The sequence below is a fragment of the Salmo salar genome, chromosome ssa18 (genome assembly GCF_905237065.1).
Source record: "Salmo salar chromosome ssa18, Ssal_v3.1, whole genome shotgun sequence".
Taxonomy (NCBI): Eukaryota; Metazoa; Chordata; class Actinopteri; order Salmoniformes; family Salmonidae; genus Salmo; species Salmo salar.
The window spans coordinates 44,446,121-44,467,182 of record NC_059459.1 but is presented as its reverse complement, the minus strand read 5'-3'; the positions used below and the strand labels follow the sequence as shown (position 1 = coordinate 44,467,182).

Below are 21,062 nucleotides of genomic sequence, written 5' to 3'. Positions count from 1 at the left end.
CGGTGACTATTACCGCCACACCAGCGGTCACGAGTCATCAAGGCAGTCAAATATTACCTGTCCGTTTAGTCACAGTAATTAGTCTTCTCCAAGCTCTGATGGTCATTAGTAGCCTACCAAACTTGCTAACTGCCAGGTACTCAGCACTCCATTGTCTCTCTAATCTCTGACATCAATGCAAAATGTTGCAGAAAATCTAATCAAACATCATGAGAGCTCATGTTGCGCAACATTTCTATAGGCTATGCAATTGCGTGAGAAAATAGAGTGATGGGATCCTCTTTTTAGTACAGGCCATCAGCTTTCTATACGGCCTACTATATTTCTCAACTTTCCTAATATTAAGCACATTGTAAATATAAACAAACAGGAGAAAAGCCTACCTGGCTGGGATGAAAATAAACCACGGGTAAAAGCGTCCCCCATTCATTTAAGTGCATAGATGACATGTATTTTTTCCCCTTGCCCCGGTTCTGAGACAAGTGCATAATAAATGGTCCATTCTAAATCAAACTAATTCCACACTGACATATTATTTAGTACAATGAGAAGATTCTGCAAAGAGGAGTGGGACAAAATCCCTCCTGAGATGTGGTGGCCAACTACAAGAAATATCTGACCTCTGATTGCTAACAAGGGTTTTGCCAACAAGTACTAAGTCATGTTTTGCAGAGGGGTCAAATACTTATTTCCCTCATTAAAATGCAAATTAATTTATAACATTTTTGACATGCATTTCTCTGGATTTTTTTGTTGTTATTCTGTCTCTCACTGTTCAAATAAACCTACCATTAAAATTATAGACTGATCATTTTGTCGTCACTGGGCAAACGTCCAAAATCAGCAGGGGATCAAATACTCCCCCCCCCCACTGTATATGTAAAGACAATATTAAATGAAGAATAGTCTGATGGGTGACAATAGCCTTTCTTTAATCATAGTCGCACACCTCATGTAGCCTAGCCCATAGGCCTATGTGTTTTGATAAGGTTTGTATCACAACTAAGTGTCCAAATAACTTATTAAAATGAGGCACATTAATCCGCTTTACAAGGGATGTAAAGCCTAACTGCCGTACATAAGCAGCACGCGAGTGTCAAGTTTGAGGGAGATCAGTTTCACCATAAAAAAAAATATGCACCTTTATAATAAAACATTACATACATAAATCACATTTGCGGTCACTTTTGATAATGTGTTACCCCACTAATGGAACAGTCGCGCTCATAGCCTACTGCCACGTGCACCTTGCTGCGTTTATAATGTGAAGATGGAGCTTATTAGTTTAGCAACCTTTTAAGCTAAACGTTCTGATCTGTTGCTTGAGCCACATTGGGTAAAAAAAGTTTAACCCCCCCCCCCAAAAAAATGCTAGTGGTTGTATTAATTTGGGATCTATCGCATCCCACAACAGTCCCAGATTATGTGCACATTTATTTATTGCACAGAATAGGTAGACTTTTGTACTATGGGGGATAGTAGATTGACATAGGCTAGTACTTTTGCTGTTCATTAGCCATGTGAGCGAGAAGTGCTTCAGAACGCGAAGCACTCAGGGAGAAGGGCACAACGGCCACGGATTCTTTTTTTGGGGGTACATTACGGCCACACAAAAGGGATGCTGCCGTGAAACTCGAGGCATTATCAAGTGCTTGTCAAAATTGTGAATGAGAGACTGATGAAGTGTGTACAGCCTGCGCAAACAACAAAGCAGAGCTCATGCCTTTCAAGCATCTTTTTTTCAAATCATTTGAGTCTCATGCAGCCTTACAATGTATTAGACATCAAAACATATCAGCCCAATGTTTGTAGAACAACTGAAGTTACATTAATAACTCTAAATGAAGCATATAGGAACACATTTTTGTCAAACGCTCAACACAGCCTTGTGAACACTTCCTCAAATCGTTTGGAGAAAATATAATTTTATCCAGCTATGTTCAACTGTATTCTTCATACTATAAAAATAATGCCACAGAATTCTAAGCAAATCTTGTCTGCTAAATGAACTAGCGTAGCCCACAGACATTTGGCACAGCCAGATCAGGACTAACTCAGAGTATGCTATTCTGTTCTTCTGAAGTAGACTACATTTTCTTCATATCATGTTTCTTTAGACCTGTCTAAAATAAATAATGGATTTATTGTGAAGGTGTAGGCTATATTACATGGATTTATTAGTCTTTAAAACGTAGATGTTCCGAAAGGTCTGAAATCAATGGTTTGTAGTCTGTGTGTCGAAGCCAGGAGATGTTAAGTGGGTTTATGTTAATTAACGGTCAATTACCGTGAGACCGACAGTTATTTGCTTGACAATCACCGTCTGACGAAACTTCGTTACCGCCACAGCTCTACCCTTCCCCAAAAACAGCCATGTCATCTATAAAATACATTTCTGTTAGTTGTAACATGGACAATAAAGTTGGTTTGTATAAGTCAGAAATCTGAATCGAGAAGCAGAAATATGCAACATAACATTGCCAACTGAGCAAATATCATAAAAAAAAATGAAGTAAGCACTGCAATATTTTGTGTGAATTTCATAGTTGAAATGTAATTGAATTCCTGTTTCATCACAGTACAGCAGTTCGGGTTCCTAAGCACTCAGAGTGACTATCAGGTTTGGACTAAGGCCAACTGGAACAGCCAACATGCATGCATGCATGCATGCATGCATGCATGCATGCATTTACCTCATTAGTCAAATCAATCAATTACCTTTCCCTGAAACAAATCAACCAATTAATATAAAAAAAATTAAAGGAATCGGGCTGAAAAATCTATAATGCAGCTTTTAGACAGCAGCGTTTACCCACAATTACCTCGTTTACCCACAATTACCTCCTACAACCAACTGTGCTCAGTTAATGAGCGTCTTAGCAGAGAGAGAGAGAGAGAGAAAGGCCAGTAAGTGAGTAATTAACACTCAGCATGCCAATGTTAATTGGAGAGATCTGAGAAATTATTTACATACAGTGGAGTGAGAGAAGTGAGGTAGCCTAGTGGTTAGGGGGGGGAGGTAGCCGAGGGGTTAGAGGGGGGGGAGGCAGGTAGCCTAGTGGTTAGAGGGGGGGGTGAGGGAGGAGGCAGGTAGCCCTAGTGGTTAGAGGGGGGGGCAGGCAGGTAGCCCTAGTGGTTATAGGGGGGGAGGCAGGTAGCCTAGTGGTTAGGGGGGGAGGCAGGTAGCCTAGTGGTTAGAGGGGGGGGTGGGAGCAGGCCGGTAGCCTAGCGGTTGGGGGGGGGAGGGAGGAGGCCGGTAGCCTAGCGGTTAGAGGGGGGGAGGCAGGTAGCCTAGTGGTTAGGGGGGGGGGGTGGCAGGCAGCCTAGTGGTTAGAGGGGGGGGAGGCAGGTAGCCTAGTGGTTAGAGGGGGGGCAGGCAGGTAGCCTAGTGGTTAGAGGGGGGGGGCAGGCAGGTAGCCTAGTGGTTAGGGGGGGGGCAGGCAGGTAGCCTAGTGGTTAGAGGGGGGAGGGGGTGCAGGTAGCCTAGTGGTTAGAGGGGGGGGAGGGGTGCAGGTAGCCTAGTGGTTAGAGGGGGGGCAGGCAGGTAGCCTAGTGGTTAGAGGGGGGGGCAGGCAGGTAGCCTAGTGGTTAGAGGGGGGGGCAGGCAGGTAGCCTAGTGGTTAGAGGGGGGGGCAGGCAGGTAGCCTAGTGGTTAGAGGGGGGGCAGGCAGGTAGCCTAGTGGTTAGAGGGGGGAGGCAGGTAGCCCTAGTGGTTAGAGGGGGGGAGAGGCAGGTAGCCTAGTGGTTAGAGGGGGTGGTGGTTAGAGGGGGGGGAGGCAGGTAGCCCTAGTGGTTAGAGGGGGGGGAGGCAGGTAGCCTAGTGGTTAGAGGGGGGGGAGGCAGGTAGCCCTAGTGGTTAGAGGGGGGGGAGGCAGGTAGCCCTAGTGGTTAGAGGGGGGGGGAGGCAGGTAGCCCTAGTGGTTAGAGGGGGGGGAGGCAGGTAGCCTAGTGGTTAGAGGGGGGGAGGCAGGTAGCCCTAGTGGTTAGAGGGGGGGGCAGGCAGGTAGCCTAGTGGTTAGAGGGGGGGGGCAGGTAGCCTAGTGGTTAGAGGGGGGGGGCAGGTAGCCTAGTGGTTAGAGGATAGGGGGGAGGCAGGTAGCCTAGTGGTTAGGGGGGGGGGGGGGGCAGGCAGGTAGCCTAGTGGTTAGAGGGGGGGGGGGAGGCAGGTAGCCTAGTGGTTAGAGGGGGGAGGCAGGTAGCCTAGTGGTTAGAGGGGGGGAAGGCAGGTAGCCTAGTGGTTAGAGGGGGGGGCAGGCAGGTAGCCTAGTGGTTAGAGGGGGGGCAGGCAGGTAGCCTAGTGGTTAGAGGGGGGGGCAGGCAGGTAGCCCTAGTGGTTAGAGGGGGGGGCAGGCAGGTAGCCTAGTGGTTAGAGGGGGGGGGCAGGCAGGTAGCCTAGTGGTTAGAGGGGGGGCAGGCAGGTAGCCTAGTGGTTAGAGGGGGGGCAGGCAGGTAGCCTAGTGGTTAGAGGGGGGGGAGCAGGCAGGTAGCCTAGTGGTTAGAGGGGGGTGGGGGGGCAGGCAGGTAGCCTAGTGGTTAGAGGGGGTGGGGGGCAGGCAGGTAGCCTAGTGGTTAGAGGGGGGTGGGGGAGGCAGCCTATTGGTTAGAGGGGGGGGCAGGCAGCCTAGTGGTTAGAGGGGGGGGCAGGTAGCCTAGTGGTTAGAGGATAGGGGGGAGGCAGGTAGCCCTAGTGGTTAGGGGGGGAGGCAGGTAGCCTAGTGGTTAGAGGGGGGGCAGGCAGGTAGCCCTAGTGGTTAGAGGGGGGGGGGGATGCAGGTAGCCTAGTGGTTAGAGGGGGGAGGCAGGTAGCCCTAGTGGTTAGAGGGGGGAGGCAGGTAGCCTAGTGGTTAGAGGGGGGGGGCAGGCAGGTAGCCTAGTGGTTAGAGGGGGGGGGCAGGCAGGTAGCCCTAGTGGTTAGAGGGGGGGCAGGCAGGTAGCCCTAGTGGTTAGAGGGGGGGAGCAGGCAGGTAGCCCTAGTGGTTAGAGGGGGGTGGGGGGGGCAGGCAGGTAGCCTAGTGGTTAGAGGGGGTGGGGGGGCAGGCAGGTAGCCTAGTGGTTAGAGGGGGGGGTGGGGAGGCAGCCTATTGGTTAGAGGGGGGGGGCAGGCAGCCTAGTGGTTAGAGGGGGGGCAGGTAGCCTAGTGGTTAGAGGGGGGGCAGGTAGCCTAGTGGTTAGAGGATAGGGGGGGGATGCAGGTAGCCTAGTGGTTAGAGGGGGGAGGCAGGTAGCCTAGTGGTTAGAGGGGGGGAGAGGCAGGTAGCCTAGTGGTTAGAGGGGGGGAGAGGCAGGTAGCCTAGTGGTTAGAGGGGGTGGGGGGATGCAGGTAGCCTAGTGGTTAGAGGGGGGAGGCAGGTAGCCCTAGTGGTTAGAGGGGGTGGGGGGGATGCAGGTAGCCTAGTGGTTAGAGGGGGGGGAGGCAGGTAGCCTAGTGGTTAGAGGGGGGGGGCAGGTAGCCTAGTGGTTAGAGGGGGGGGCAGGCAGGTAGCCCTAGTGGTTAGAGGGGGGGGGGCAGGCAGGTAGCCTAGTGGTTAGAGGGGGGGGCAGGCAGGTAGCCTGGTGGTTAGAGGGGGGGAGGCAGGTAGCCTAGTGGTTAGAGGGGGGGAGGCAGGTAGCCTAGTGGTTAGAGGGGGGGAGGCAGGTAGCCTAGTGGTTAGAGGGGGGGGAGGCAGGTAGCCTAGTGGTTAGAGGGGGGGAGGCAGGTAGCCTAGTGGTTAGAGGGGGGAGGCAGGTAGCCTAGTGGTTAGAGGGGGGGAGGCAGGTAGCCCTAGTGGTTAGAGGGGGGGAGGCAGGTAGCCTAGTGGTTAGAGGGGGGGGAGGTAGCCTAGTGGTTAGGGTGGGGGGGGGTAGCCTAGTGGTTAGGGGGGAGGCAGGTAGCCCTAGTGGTTAGAGGGGGGGAGGCAGGTAGCCCTAGTGGTTAGAGGGGGGCAGGCAGGTAGCCTAGTGGTTAGAGGGGGGGGCAGGCAGGTAGCCCTAGTGGTTAGAGGGGGGGCAGGCAGGTAGCCTAGTGGTTAGAGGGGGGCAGGCAGGTAGCCTAGTGGTTAGAGGGGGGGCAGGCAGGTAGCCTAGTGGTTAGAGGGGGGCAGGCAGGTAGCCTAGTGGTTAGGGGGGGCAGGCAGGTAGCCTAGTGGTTAGGGGGGGGGCAGGCAGGTAGCCCTAGTGGTTAAGGGGGGTGGGGGGGGCAGGCAGGTAGCCTAGTGGTTAGAGGGGGGTGGGGGGGGCAGGCAGGTAGCCCTAGTGGTTAGAGGGGGGTGGGGGGGCAGGCAGGTAGCCTAGTGGTTAGAGGGGGGGGCAGGTAGCCTAGTGGTTAGAGGGGGGGGCAGGTAGCCTAGTGGTTAGAGGGGGGGGCAGGTAGCCTAGAGGTTAGAGGGGGGGAGGCAGGTAGCCCTAGAGGGTTAGAGGGGGGGAGGCAGGTAGCCTAGTGGTTAGAGGGGGAGGGAGGCAGGTAGCCTAGTGGTTAGAGGGGGGAGGAGGCAGGTAGCCCTAGTGGTTAGAGGGGAGGAGGCAGGTAGCCTAGTGGTTAGAGGGGGGAGGAGGCAGGTAGCCTAGTGGTTAGAGGGGGAGGAGGCAGGTAGCCTAGTGGTTAGAGGGGGGAGGAGGCAGGTAGCCTAGTGGTTAGAGGGGAGGAGGCAGGTAGCCTAGTGGTTAGAGGTGGGGGGGGGAGGCAGGTAGCCTAGTGGTTAGGGGGGGAGGCAGGTAGCCTAGTGGTTAGAGGATAGGGGGGGGGAGGCAGGTAGCCTAGTGATTAGAGGGGGGCAGGCAGGTAGCCTAGTGGTTAGAGGGGGGTGGGGGGGGCAGGCAGGTAGCCTAGTGGTTAGAGGGGGGTGGGGGGAGCAGGCGGGTAGCCCTAGTGGTTGGAGGGGGGGCAGGCAGGTAGCCTAGTGATTAGAGGGGGGGGGCAGGCAGGTAGCCTAGTGGTTAGAGGGGGAGGCAGGTAGCCTAGTGGTTAGAGGGGGGAGGCAGGTAGCCCTAGTGGTTAGAGGGGGAGGCAGGTAGCCCTAGTGGTTAGAGGGGGAGGCAGGTAGCCCTAGTGGTTAGAGGGGGAGGCAGGTAGCCTAGTGGTTAGAGGGGGAGGAGGCAGGTAGCCTGAGTGGTTGGGGGAGGCAGGTAGCCTAGTGGTTAGGGGGGAGGCAGGTAGCCCTAGTGGTTAGGGGGAGGCAGGTAGCCTAGTGGTTATGGGGGGGGGCAGGCAGGTAGCCTAGTGATTAGAGGGGGGGCAGGCAGGTAGCCTAGTGGTTAGAGGGGGGGGAGAGGCAGGTAGCCCTAGTGGTTAGAGGGGGGGAGAGGCAGGTAGCCTAGTGGTTAGAGGGGGGGAGAGGCAGGTAGCCTAGTGGTTAGAGGGGGGGAGGCAGGTAGCCCTAGTGGTTAGAGGGGGGGGAAGAGGCAGGTAGCCTAGTGGTTAGAGGGGGGGAGGGGAAGAGGCAGGTAGCCCTAGTGGTTAGAGGGGGGGAGAGGCAGGTAGCCTAGTGGTGAGGGGGGGAGGCAGGTAGCCCTAGTGGTTAGGGGGGGAGGCAGGTAGCCCAAGTGGTTAGGGGGGGGGAGGCAGGTAGCCCTAGTGGTTAGGGGGGAGGCAGGTAGCCTAGTGGTTAGAGGGGGGGGAGAGGCAGGTAGCCTAATGGTTAGAGGGGGGGGAGAGGCAGGTAGCCTAGTGGTTAGAGGGGGGTGGGTGAGAGGCAGGTAGCCTAGTGGTTAGAGGGGGGGAAGAGGCAGGTAGCCCTAGTGGTTAGGGGGGGGAGAGGCAGGTAGCCTAGTGGTTAGAGGGGGTGGGGGGGATGCAGGTAGCCTAGTGGTTAGAGGGGGTGGGGGGATGCAGTGGTTAGAGCGGGGGGGGAGGCAGGTAGCCTAGTGGTTAGGGGGGGGGGGCAGGCAGCCTAGTGGTTAGAGGGGGGGCAGGCAGGTAGCCTAGTGGTTAGAGGGGGGAGGCAGCCTAGTGGTTAGAGGGGGGGGCAGGTAGCCTAGTGGTTAGAGGGGGGGGGTGCAGGTAGCCTAGTGGTTAGAGGGGGGGTGCAGGTAGCCTAGTGGTTAGGAGGGGGTGCAGGTAGCCTAGTGGTTAGAGGGGGGGAGAGGCAGGTAGCCTAGTGGTTAGAGGGGGGGGAGAGGCAGGTAGCCTAGTGGTTAGAGGGGGGGAAGAGGCAGGTAGCCTAGTGGTTAGGGGGGGAGAGGCAGGTAGCCTAGTGGTTAGAGGGGGTGGGGGGGATGCAGGTAGCCTAGTGGTTAGGGGGGTGGGGGGGATGCAGTGGTTAGAGGGGGGGGAGGCAGGTAGCCCTAGTGGTTAGGGGGGGAGGCAGGCAGCCTAGTGGTTAGAGGGGGGGGCAGGCAGGTAGCCTAGTGGTTAGAGGGGGGGAGGCAGCCTAGTGGTTAGAGGGGGGGCAGGTAGCCTAGTGGTTAGAGGGGGGGTGCAGGTAGCCTAGTGGTTAGAGGGGGGGTGCAGGTAGCCTAGTGGTTAGAGGGGGGGTGCAGGTAGCCTAGTGGTTAGAGGGGGGTGCAGGTAGCCTAGTGGTTAGAGGGGGAGGCAGGTAGCCTAGTGGTTAGAGGGGGGGAGGCAGCCTAGTGGTTAGAGGGGGGGGCAGGTAGCCTAGTGGTTAGAGGGGGAGGCGGCAGGTAGCCCTAGTGGTTAGAGGGGGAGGCGGCAGGTAGCCTAGTGGTTAGAGGGGGAGGGTGCAGGTAGCCTAGTGCTTAGAGGGGGGGCAGGCAGGTAGCCCTAGTGATTAGAGGGGGGGGCAGGCAGGTAGCCTAGTGGTTAGAGGGGGGGAGAGGCAGGTAGCCCTAGTGGTGAGGGGGGGAGGCAGGTAGCCTAGTGGTTAGGGGGGGCAGGTAGCCTAGTGGTTAGGGGGGGGCAGGTAGCCTAGTGGTTAGGGGGGGAGGCAGGTAGCCCTAGTGGTTAGGGGGGGGGGAGAGGCAGGTAGCCTAATGGTTAGAGGGGGGGAGAGGCAGGTAGCCTAGTGGTTAGAGGGGGTGGGGAGAGGCAGGTAGCCTAGTGGTTAGAGGGGGAAAAGGCAGGTAGCCTAGTGGTTGGGGGGGGGAGGCAGGTAGCCTAGTGGTTAGAGGGGTGGGGGGGATGCAGGTAGCCTAGTGGTTAGAGGGGGTGGGGGGATGCAGGTAGCCTAGTGGTTAGAGGGGTGGGGGGGATGCAGTGGTTAGAGGGGGGGAGGCAGGTAGCCAGTGGTTGGGGGGGTGGGCAGGCAGCCTAGTGGTTAGAGGGGGGGCAGGCAGGTAGCCTAGTGGTTAGAGGGGGGGAGGCAGCCTAGTGGTTAGAGGGGGGGCAGGTAGCCTAGTGGTTAGAGGGGGGAGGCAGGTAGCCTAGTGGTTAGGGGGGGTGCAGGTAGCCTAGTGGTTAGAGGGGGGGTGCAGGTAGCCTAGTGGTTAGAGGGGGAGGCAGGTAGCCTAGTGGTTAGGGGGGGAGGCAGGCAGCCTAGTGGTTAGAGGGGGGGGCAGGCAGGTAGCCTAGTGGTTAGAGGGGGGGGAGGCAGCCTAGTGGTTAGAGGGGGAGGCGGCAGGTAGCCCTAGTGGTTAGAGGGGGAGGGTGCAGGTAGCCTAGTGCTTAGAGGGGGGGGGCAGGCAGGTAGCCTAGTGATTAGAGGGGGGCAGGCAGGTAGCCTAGTGGTTAAGGGGGGGGGCAGGCAGGTAGCCTAGTGGTTAGGAGGGGGGTGGGGGGGGCAGGCAGGTAGCCTAGTGGTTAGAGGGGGGGGGGGGGGCAGGCAGGTAGCCTAGTGGTTAGAGGGGGGGGAGGCAGCCTATTGGTTAGAGGGGGGGCAGGTAGCCTAGTGGTTAGGGGGGGGGCAGGTAGCCTAGTGGTTAGAGGGGGGAGGCGGCAGGTAGCCTAGTGGTTAGAGGGGGGGAGGGGCAGGTAGCCCTAGTGGTTAGAGGGGGGGGGCAGGCAGGTAGCCTAGTGGTTAGAGGGGGGGGCAGGCAGGTAGCCCTAGTGGTTAGAGGGGGGCAGGCAGGTAGCCTAGTGGTTAGAGGGGGGGGGGGGGGCAGGCGGTAGCCCTAGTGGTTAGAGGGGGGGGGGGGGCAGGCAGGTAGCCTAGTGGTTAGAGGGGGGGGGGAGGCAGCCTAGTGGTTAGAGGGGGGGGCAGGTAGCCTAGTGGTTAGAGGGGGGGGGGGCAGGTAGCCTAGTGGTTAGAGGGGGGGGCAGGTAGCCTAGTGGTTAGAGGGGGGGCAGGTAGCCTAGTGGTTAGAGGGGGGGGGCAGGTAGCCTAGTGGTTAGAGGGGGGGGAGGCAGGTAGCCTAGTGGTTAGAGGGGGGAGGCAGGTAGCCTAGTGGTTAGAGGGGGGGGAGGCAGGTAGCCTAGTGGTTAGAGGGGGGGAGGCAGGTAGCCCTAGTGGTTAGGGGGGGGAGGCAGGTAGCCTAGTGGTTAGGGGGGAGGCAGGTAGCCTAGTGGTTAGGGGGGAGGCAGGTAGCCTAGTGGTTAGAGGGGGAGGCAGGTAGCCCTAGTGGTTAGGGGGGGAGGCAGGTAGCCCTAGTGGTTAGGGGGGAGGCAGGTAGCCCTAGTGGTTAGAGGGGGGAGGCAGGTAGCCTAGTGGTTAGGGGGGGGGAGGCAGGTAGCCCTAGTGGTTAGGGGGGGAGGCAGGTAGCCTAGTGGTTAGAGGGGGGGCAGGCAGGTAGCCTAGTGGTTAGGGGGGGGCAGGCAGGTAGCCTAGTGATTAGAGGGGGGGGCAGGCAGGTAGCCCTAGTGGTTAGAGGGGGGGGGAGGCAGGTAGCCTAGTGGTTAGAGGGGGGGGAGGCAGGTAGCCTAGTGGTTAGAGGGGGGGGAGGCAGGTAGCCTAGTGGTTAGAGGGGGGGAGGCAGGTAGCCTAGTGGTTAGGAGGGGGTGGCAGGTAGCCTAGTGGTTAGAGGGGGGAGGCAGGTAGCCTAGTGGTTAGAGGGGGGGGGAGGCAGGTAGCCTAGTGGTTAGAGGGGGGGGGGAGGCAGGTAGCCTAGTGGTTAGAGGGGGGTGGGGGGAGGCAGGTAGCCTAGTGGTTAGAGGGGGGAGAGGCAGGTAGCCCTAGTGGTTCGGGGGGGGAGGCAGCCTAGTGGTTAGAGGGGGGGGAGGCAGGTAGCCTAGTGGTTAGAGGGGGGGAGGCAGGTAGCCTAGTGGTTAGAGGGGGTGGCAGGTAGCCCTAGTGGTTAGGGGGGGAGGCAGGTAGCCTAGTGGTTAGAGGGGGAGGCAGGTAGCCCTAGTGGTTAGAGGGGGGGGAGGCAGGTAGCCTAGTGGTTAGAGGGGGGGGGAGGCAGGTAGCCTAGTGGTTAGAGGGGGGGGGGAGGCAGGTAGCCTAGTGGTTAGAGGGGGGGAAGAGGCAGGTAGCCTAGTGGTTAGGGGGGGGGAGGCAGGTAGCCTAGTGGTTAGAGGGGTGGGGGGATGCAGGTAGCCTAGTGGTTAGAGGGGTGGGGGGATGCAGGTAGCCCTAGTGGTTAGAGGGGGTGGGGGGGATGCAGTGGTTAGAGGGGGGGGAGGCAGGTAGCCTAGTGGTTAGGGGGGGGAGGCAGGCAGCCTAGTGGTTAGAGGGGGGCAGGCAGGTAGCCTAGTGGTTAGAGGGGGGGGGAGGCAGCCCTAGTGGTTAGAGGGGGGGGCAGGTAGCCTAGTGGTTAGAGGGGGGGGTGCAGGTAGCCTAGTGGTTAGAGGGGGGGGGGGGATGCAGGTAGCCTAGTGGTTAGAGGGGGGGAGGCAGGTAGCCTAGTGGTTAGGGGGGGGGGCAGGCAGCCCTAGTGGTTAGAGGGGGGCAGGCAGGTAGCCTAGTGGTTAGAGGGGGGGAGGCAGCCTAGTGGTTAGAGGGGGGGGGCAGGTAGCCTAGTGGTTAGAGGGGGGGAGGCAGGTAGCCTAGTGGTTAGAGGGGGGGAGGCAGGTAGCCTAGTGGTTAGAGGGGGGAGGCAGGTAGCCTAGTGGTTAGAGGGGGGAGGAGGCAGGTAGCCTAGTGGTTAGAGGGGGGGGAGGCAGGTAGCCTAGTGGTTAGAGGGGGGGGAGGCAGGTAGCCTAGTGGTTAGAGGGGGGGAGGCAGGTAGCCTAGTGGTTAGAGGGGGGAGGCAGGTAGCCTAGTGGTTAGAGGGGGAGGCAGGTAGCCTAGTGGTTAGAGGGGGGAGGCAGGTAGCCTAGTGGTTAGAGGGGGGAGGCAGGTAGCCTAGTGGTTAGAGGGGGGGAGGCAGGTAGCCTAGTGGTTAGAGGGGGGAGGCAGGTAGCCTAGTGGTTAGAGGGGGGAGGCAGGTAGCCTAGTGGTTAGAGGGGGGAGGCAGGTAGCCTAGTGGTTAGAGGGGGGGAGGCAGGTAGCCTAGTGGTTAGAGGGGGAGGCAGGTAGCCTAGTGGTTAGAGGGGGGAGGCAGGTAGCCTAGTTGGTTAGAGGGGGGAGGCAGGTAGCCTAGTGGTTAGAGGGGGGAGGCAGGTAGCCTAGTGGTTAGAGGGGGGGAGGCAGGTAGCCTAGTGGTTAGAGGGGGGGAGGCAGGTAGCCTAGTGGTTAGAGGGGGGGGGCAGGTAGTAAATAAGAATGTTCTTAACTGACTTGCCTAGTTAAATAAATAAATTAAAAATGGGGAATCTTGTCTCATACAGTGCATCTCTGCAGATCTTTGCCGTAGCAGTGCCCTCTGCTTGCAGCTTAAGGTTATATCTTTACCTATTATATTCTCAAGTGGTGTCTTGTAATTTCAGAGAAAAACTTTGAGACAGTATCTATAGAAAGTGACATTTATTAATTTAACCTTTATTTAAACCAGGCAAGTCAGTTAAGAACAGATTCTTATTTTACAGTGACGGCCTACCCCAGCCATAGCCTCCCCCAACGACGCTGGGCCAATTGTGCGCCGGCCCTATGGGATTCCCGATCACGGCCGGTTGAGAGACAACCCGGGATCGAACCAGGGTCTGTAGTGAAGCCTCTAGCTCTGATACGCAGTGCCTTAGACCGCTGAGCCACTCGGGAGCCCTAAAACCCCAATCCCTAACACAGGCTTTTCAGTCTTCTCTGCCCCCAAGGAGTTGTAGGGCCAAGACACTCCTCTTTCTAAGCCCTTGTGTTGAGTCTTTCAGTCAGTGAGCAGAAGCACAACAGCATCAACCAATCACAGCTCAATACGGTGTGCTGGTTGTCACGATGACGGCGGTGGGGGGGCGCACTAACCTGAGGGGCGTGTCCCAGCAGAGCCCACAGTGAATTAGCAGACAGCGTTTTGATCTTAAAGAATTCCATGGTGTCCGTCTCCTGGCGGTTTAGAGCGATGTAAGGACAGCTCCGGAAGTCTCCCTTCAAACCAAGTACAGACAAACTTGATTTAAAACCGCATTTAAAAATTCATGACACACTTCACAGTAAAACAAAACTAAAATTAATAAACAGTGTCTTTTGGTTTCAGAACAGCACTAGAAAAAGTAGTGGCCTAAGCATTATTATGAATAAAATAGACAGATACAAGGCTATGGGGGTCCTGAGTAACTCAGTTGGTAGAGCACGGCACTGGTACCTCTTGGACTGTGGGTTCGATTCCCGGGGCCACCCATACTTAAAATGTACACACACGACTGTTAGCGGTTTAGGATAAAAGCATCTGCGAAATTGCAGATATTAATATCCATCAAGTTGTTAAAGCCACCTTGAGCTGCTCTCCTCCCTGTAGTCTGACGAGGTCCCAGGTCCCCATTTTCCTCACCACTTGTTTCAGCTCCCCTATCTGACGGTACGACAGGTGACCTGCAGGACACAATAACATACAGGATTTATAAAGCGCTTAAACACACATGCAAATGTGCATCTCTGTCTATACTGTCAACAGTACAGCAAGGTGCTTCTCTGTCTACCTTCAACAGTACAGCAAGTGATGAACGGCAGACTAGGCTAACAGTAGTAAATATTGATTAGCTTAGAAATATTGAAAAGCTCCCTTCTTTCACTATTTAAAACTGTCATATTTCCCCAAAATAGTATTTTCTTATCCAAGGCATCCATTTTTGTTTAAAAAAATAAAATCAAAAAAATAATTGGTATTTGTGACCCAAAAAACACACAATGCCTCCTCCACTCACCAGACAGCCAGGCAGGAGTCAGTGCGTCTGATATCCAGGCTACATAACCCTCTCTGAAGGAGCGGAGGAACGCATCTATTTGACTGTGGGAGACCAGCTCCCTCCTCTTCCTCAACTCTTCATCCAGCTGGCAGTCTGGGGCGAGGAAGACTAGCCTGGGAAGGAAGAGCTCCTGACGCACCGATATGCCGCTCCTCCTCAGGTACTGCCACAGGTTAGCTGTCTTGGTCTGGAGGATATATAGATACCACAAGTTACCCGTCTTGGTATGGAGGATTTTTTTAACCAGGTAAGCTAGTTGAGAACCAATTCTCATTTACAACTTTGACCTGGCCAAGATAAAGCAAAGCAGTGCGACAGAAACAGAGTTACACATGGAGTAAACAAGCGTACAGTCAATAACACAATAGAAAAAAAAAAGAAAGTCTATACAGTGTGTGCAAGTGGCATGAGGTGGTAAGGCAATAAATAGGCCATAGTAGCAAAGTAATTACAATTTAGCAGATTAACACTGGAGTGATAGATATATCTCTCTGCTCATCTATCTCACAGGTTAGCTGTCTTGGTCTGGAGGGGGTATAGCTTACAGAACAGGGCTGCAGGCAGCTGAGTGAAAAAGGAGGAAAACAAAACTTCCAGAGGACCTATCATCCTCCTCTATACCTTCTCTTCATCTGCATCCTCTGCTAAACCCAATGGCCATGACCAAATACCCTTGTGTCCTAAATAGTAGGCCGTTTGAGTATGCACATTTAAATAGTATACAACATTTAGAAAAAAATCATACTTTAAATGCCATTATGTTCTACTCATTTGGACTCGTCATCTAGTAGAATTCGATGCACTTTTCCACAATGCATTGGAGAGTGATTGGCTACTTGAAGCCAACTAGGGCCCAACAACAAAACTAAGCTACTTAATTGGGAAGATGCCGAACAGCGACGTTTTCTGCTGTGGTTCTCAAATGTAGGCGAAGTAATTTTTGTTCTCCTTAAAATTATCAAAACTTTGTTTTTGGTTTTTTTTTAACCAAAGAGGATTTGCTTTCTCATTGAAAAGTGTTTCTTGTTCTCGTCAGAGTTTAAAAACTAAATGCCAAACCATCTTTTGATTTCTGAATGTGTCAGCACTGGGGACTTAGCTGTTATTGATGTCATGCTAAATCGTTTTTGTAGGCTGGCCTCCCTATTTAATAACTGAATTGATGGATCAAGCCTTCGTAGGTCATTCTGATCTCATTCCAATGATCAGTGGTATAGTTTATTATGTTGCTATGCAACGGTTCTGAATTTGCGATGCACCACGGCTGGCCACGTTTTTCTGTGAAATAGTCTTTTGATTTCAACATTTGAAAAAGTGTACACACTTTTGTTTCACTAATAAATATGTTGAAATGGAACCAAATAACTGTCTTTAGTCCTTAAAAATAGGCTATGGTATAAGTCGAATGTGATAGTCCGCATATAACCAGCCTGAGTAGGCCTATAACCCCATTCATATTATATTCAGAGTTTAGACAAATTGATCGTATTGGAAATTATCTATTATCAGACTGGTTAATGCGATGCACGTCTGTTGAATTTGGAAATAAAACGCACCCGCACTCAACCCCACCTATTCAGGAGCTGCTCTTGCGTTGCGGCCGTGACATACTGCAACATTTTTACCATTTAACACGTCTCGTTTAGTATGCGACGATGAGTACACAGTGTGCTAGTATGGGTACACTTTCTATCAATGTAAATGTTAAGGCTCTGCCTCTAAACCTAGGAAACACTTTTCCATCTACCCCTCCCTCCTCCAAGTTTGCCGACATCCACTCAACCTATTGAGTCCACTGGTCTCACTCACACAGAACTAACAGACGCCTTGACCTTTCTCCCCTCTCTCTCTCCAGATGACATCCAGCAACTAGTGAGGTCCGGCTGCCCGACAACCTGCCTGCTCAACCCCATCCCCAGACCATCACTGGAGACCTTCACTTCCCTCATCAACTCATCTCTGACCCTTGGCTGACCCTCTAACCTCAAAATGCCCAGAGTTGCTCCCCTCGTCTTCAAACCCTCTGACTTCAGAAACTACAGACCTGTATCCCTGCTTTCTTTTCTTTCAAAAAAAAAACTTGAGTCTCTGACCAACTCTAAGAATTATTTTCTGGACCCTAACCAGTCAGGCTTCAAGACGGGTTTCTCAACTGAGACTGCTCCTCTTATTGTCAGAGGCTCTTCACACTGCCAAAGCTGACTCTCTTCTGTTCTCATCCTCCTAGATCTATCTGCTGCCTTTGACACCGTGAACCATCAGATCCTCCTCTCCATCCTCTCAGGGCTGGGTGTCTCAGGCTCCATCAGATCCTCCTCTCAGGGCTGGGCGTCTCAGACTCTACACACTCTTGATTGCATCCTACCCGGCTGGCCGCTCTTACCAGGTGACGTGGAGAGGATCTGTATCTGCACCACGTACTCTCACTACTGGTGTTCCCCAGGGCTCAGTTCCCCAGGGCTCAGTTCCCCAGGGCTCCGTTCCCCAGGGCTCCGTTCCCCAGGGCTCCGTTCCCCAGGGCTCCGTTCCCCAGGGCTCCGTTCCCCAGGGCTCAGGTCCCCAGGGCTCAGTTCTAGGCCCTCTTCTCTCTCTACACCAAGTCACTCAGCTCTGTCATATCCTCACATGGTCTCTCCTATCACTGCTATGCGGATGACACTCAACTACACCCCCTAAATGACTAAAAAGTGAATGTAAAATCTAAGTGTATAGATAAATCATTAGTCAATAAATCAGAGACCTAATCATTAGCAAGTATAGTATATTATTCTTCATCAAGCAGCATTTTAACAACCACAAATAACTCATAATGCATGTTTTTGGTGGGTAATGTTCTTCTGACACACTATGGAAATGGAAAGCACAGTTTAGGAAAATGTTACCCCCCCCCAAAAAAATAAAAATAAAATCACCATTGGAAGGATTTGATGATAAAAATATCCTTCTAAACCAAGCTGTAGTTTAAAAAAATGTTTTAAAAAAAGTCTGACTGACTTGTTTTGTATTCTAATCTAAATGTCTGCTTTGTCCTGGATCTTGACTGAGTCAGAGTAGCACATTTATATGGAAATGAGTTGATTAACACTACAGCGAAGCAGGGTTTCGGTAAATTCCCTCCCAAAGTAGGCCCTCTTGATTTTAACGGCTGTAATTATGTTTATAGAGGGGGAAAAACAGGTGTCTCAACACAGCTGTCACCCTGTCCACCAGGGCAGGATAGGAGTCACTCATTTCCATTCACTGTAGATCAGAGCCTCAGGGGTGTCAAACATACGGGGGCCAGATCTGGCCTGTGAGGGGGAAACAATCTCAATCAACATTAAAATGACCAAAATCAAACTGAATCTCTGTAGAAATAATGACCTACATTTATAGTCTTCCCCTGTCCGGCTTACTAACAGTCATCTATACGCAAGCGAGACAGTCAGGGAGCAAATTCCAAAAGCGACGGATAGAGTAAATAGAATCCATTTTAAGTGCGGCCCTCCGGACCTCGGTGAAGACCGTAGGCTATATATATATATATATAACAATTATAATTTTATTTTTCTCCCTTTTTACATAAAATGCACTGTAATTTAAGATTTAAAACTGCAAAGTTCTCTCATGGCAAAATGTGGAGTTACTTAAAGCTGTAACGACATTGCTTTGCCCCCCATAAAATAACATACATTTGTAGAATTGCAGGAAATTTGCTTTGTTATGCAAAAGAGGTAGGCCTTTAAAAACATTCCTTCCCAGGGCCTGAGACTTGTCCGACTACGCCCTGCCACAGTAAAACTATGGGCCCTTTTTAAAAAAAAATCTCAGTCAAGTTATTGGGGTGGGGGGGGGGCTGATGAATTTGTTCCCCCCCCCCCAAAAAAAGGTTTGATAACCCCTGATCTAGTCTTCATACTGTAAGCTTTTGGACCACTAGTCTATGTGAATGACTTAGCAAGATGTATATTTTTTTGTAACGAAAAGATGCTGACATATTTACCATGATGGCCTCAAGAGGGTCTGCCACCTGTTCTATAGAGGTGTTGGTAAAGTCGTGGTCCTGTTCTTTGAGCTGAACATGCCAGTTCTGCTGCTGGGAAGACACCGTTCCTCTCCAGGGCTTCACATCGATGCAGAACACCCCGTGACCTTAGAAGACAGATAGAAGAGGTTGAGTTATAACTAACTTGATTCAGCTCATCTACCAGCTAATTAGTGTTGGAGTGAACACCTACAGGAGGGTATCTCTCTCCAGGAACAGGGTTGGAGTGAACACCTACAGGGGGGTATCTCTCTCCAGGAACAGGGTTGGAGTGAACCTCTCCAGGAACAGGGTTGGAGTGAACACCTACAGGAGGGTACCTCTCCAGGAACAGAGGTTGGAGTGAACACCTACAGGAGGGTACCTCTCCAGGAACAGAGGTTGGAGTGAACACCTACAGGAGGGCTCTCCAGGAACAGGGTTGGAGTGAACACCTACAGGAGGGTACCTCTCCAGGAACAGAGGTTGGAGTGAACACCTACAGGAACAGGGTTGGACAGCCTTGATTGAGTTTATGCTCAGTATGTCCATTAGCACCTCTGATAGAGCTTAATGGCTGCTTTCAATCTATACACCCAATCATATAGACAGTGTACAAAACATTAGGAACACCTGCTCTTTCCATGACAGACTGACCAGGTGAAAGCTGTGATCCCTTATTGATGTTACTTGTTAAATCCACTTAAAAATCAGTGTAGATGAAGGGGAAGAGACAGGTTATAGAAGGATTTTTAAGCCTGGAGACAATTGAGACATGGATTGTGTATGGTTGCCCTTCAGACAGTGAATGGGCAAGACAAAAGATTTAAGTGCCTTTGAACGGGGTATGGTAGTAGGTGCCAGGGGCACCGGTTTGTGTGTGTCAAGAACTGCAATGCTGCTGGGTTTTTCCACACTTAACAGTCCCCCCCCCCCCATGTGTATCAAGAACGGTCCACCACCCAAAAGGACATCCAGCGAACTTGACACACAGGTGGGAAGCATTGGAGTCAACATGGGCCAGCATCCCTGTCAATGTTCACTCTAAGCTGCGCACGTTTACGCAGTAGCACCAAGACTTCCTCACCGCTCCCGGGACTGCCACGCAGAACAAATATCAGCCCACAGAGAAGCAGGAGATTAGAAAGCTGAGTGAAGCTCAGAGTTTTCCCTGTAAGTTAACACTATCAACACTTCCCTTTACTGTTTTAATTATGATCAAATCAATGCAATATTAGCCACTTTCAAAGCAACATACCAAAACAAAAACGAACTATGCAAGAGATTTAGTTGGAGGCAGGACACAAGAGTAGGATTCTACAACTCAGCCCAATACTCTACACAGATCGGTGCGGAACAATCAGAGCTGCAGTAGGCCTATATGCAAATAGACCATTGCCATATATGGATCTGTGCCATTCACTTTGAACTGGACTGTGTTTACAGCATGAGCGGTCGTGAATGGATGAGCTTGTGTCGCGATGAAAGCGAGAGCTGCATGTAGCCATGTGTGCACATTCTGTTCATATCCTTTGCTAGTTAGTGAGTTATTAGCCCAGATATAAATAATTTGTAGTCAGCAATGGGGGAGTGATTGCTTCCTACAAGAGCACAAAAAAAAAGTACATTTCTAGAAAAGCCAGTCAGGTAAAGTACTTTTCTGTCTTGAAGGGGCTGTGTTGTATTTTGGTTTCTTGCATGAAACACCACACCATTTGTCTGAAGGACAAGTGGATCAACAGGTTAATGTCAATCCCTACATGTTTTTCTCTTCCAAAGTCTCATGGAATGTAGGCATTGAACACCACACATTGGCTGCTACTGTAGGCTGAATGATAGAACAGTTATTTCCATGTTAAAATGTTATGGGATGCATTTTTCTCCATTGTTTTTGATGGTAGGCCACTCTGGTAGACCTACATTATAATCAAATACCCACAGTAGCCTACTTGGCCACTGTTAAAACTGTAACTTAAAGCGAGTACAGCCTCAGTGTTCACAGTAAACACGCGCTGGAAGTTCAACAGGAATTTTCACAAATTTCTAAGTTTGCACAACTGAAATTTACTCAGTGCCCCCCCCCCAAAAAATGAGGGAACATTGGTTAGGAGTCAAGTCAACTACACAGTTCATAGACCTAGTTAGTTAAAAATACTTGATTGCGCACCTGTGAGGATGACAAGGTTGATGTCGTCTGCCTTGGTGGTTTGAAACTGGGTCGGGACTCGTAGGTCGCAGAAAATGTATTCTTTTTTCAGTCCGCCAAGTTTCCTAAAGACAATATTGGAAAGAGGGCTATAAATCCAAGGTCCTTATGCTTTTTTTTACTACGTACAACCTGACCCCCCCACACACACACAACCGTCGTCTAGCTAGCTACCACTGTTGAGGAGAAACAAGAACATCTAGCTAACAACCTCACCATATGTTGAATCAATCCATTCAGACCTACCTGACATGTTGAATCAATCCATTCAGACCTACCTGACATGTTGAATCAATCCATTCAGACCTACCTGACATGTTGAATCAATCCATTCAGACCTACCTGACATGTTGAATCAATCCATTCAGACCTACCTGACATGTTGAATCAATCCATTCAGACCTACCTGACATGTTGAATCAATCAATCCATTCAGACCTACCTGACATGTTGAATCATTCATTTAGACCTACCTGACATGTTGAATCATTCATTCAGACCTACCTGACATGTTGGATAAAGTCCTGTACTGTTAGGGCAGGCTGTGTAGTCTCTCCTTGGGCACCTGCAGTAGCAGTACTGGGTCTTGTGGAGAAGTGAAACTGGGCAAGCTGGCTTCCAAGCTGAAACATTCTTCTTGTGGATCTGAAACAACAAAACCAAACTTGATAATAAGTGGAACAACACACACCGAGTGTATAAAACATTAGGAACGTAGACTGACCAGGTGAAAGATATGATCTCTTATTGATGTCACCTGTTAAATCCACTTCAATCAGTGTAGATGAAGGGGAGGAGTCAAATTAATTAAGGATTTTTAAGCCTCGAGA

General features: G+C 52.4%; 1 protein-coding gene across 1 annotated transcript in view; it reads right to left on the bottom strand.

The window, feature by feature from the left end:
- Nucleotides 1–20,679, bottom strand: part of si:zfos-911d5.4 (uncharacterized) — a 31,617-nt gene extending 10,938 nt beyond the window's left edge. The window contains exons 1-6 of the mRNA XM_045701181.1: nucleotides 20,675–20,679; nucleotides 20,194–20,297; nucleotides 18,006–18,154; nucleotides 13,982–14,210; nucleotides 13,552–13,649; nucleotides 13,083–13,205 (exon numbers count right to left, since the gene is read on the bottom strand). Of these exons, the coding sequence (XP_045557137.1) occupies nucleotides 13,083–13,205; nucleotides 13,552–13,649; nucleotides 13,982–14,210; nucleotides 18,006–18,008 (453 nt within the window). The 5' untranslated portion in view covers nucleotides 18,009–18,154; nucleotides 20,194–20,297; nucleotides 20,675–20,679. The remainder of the gene's footprint in view (nucleotides 1–13,082; nucleotides 13,206–13,551; nucleotides 13,650–13,981; nucleotides 14,211–18,005; nucleotides 18,155–20,193; nucleotides 20,298–20,674) is intronic.
- Nucleotides 20,680–21,062: the final 383 nt, after the last annotated feature.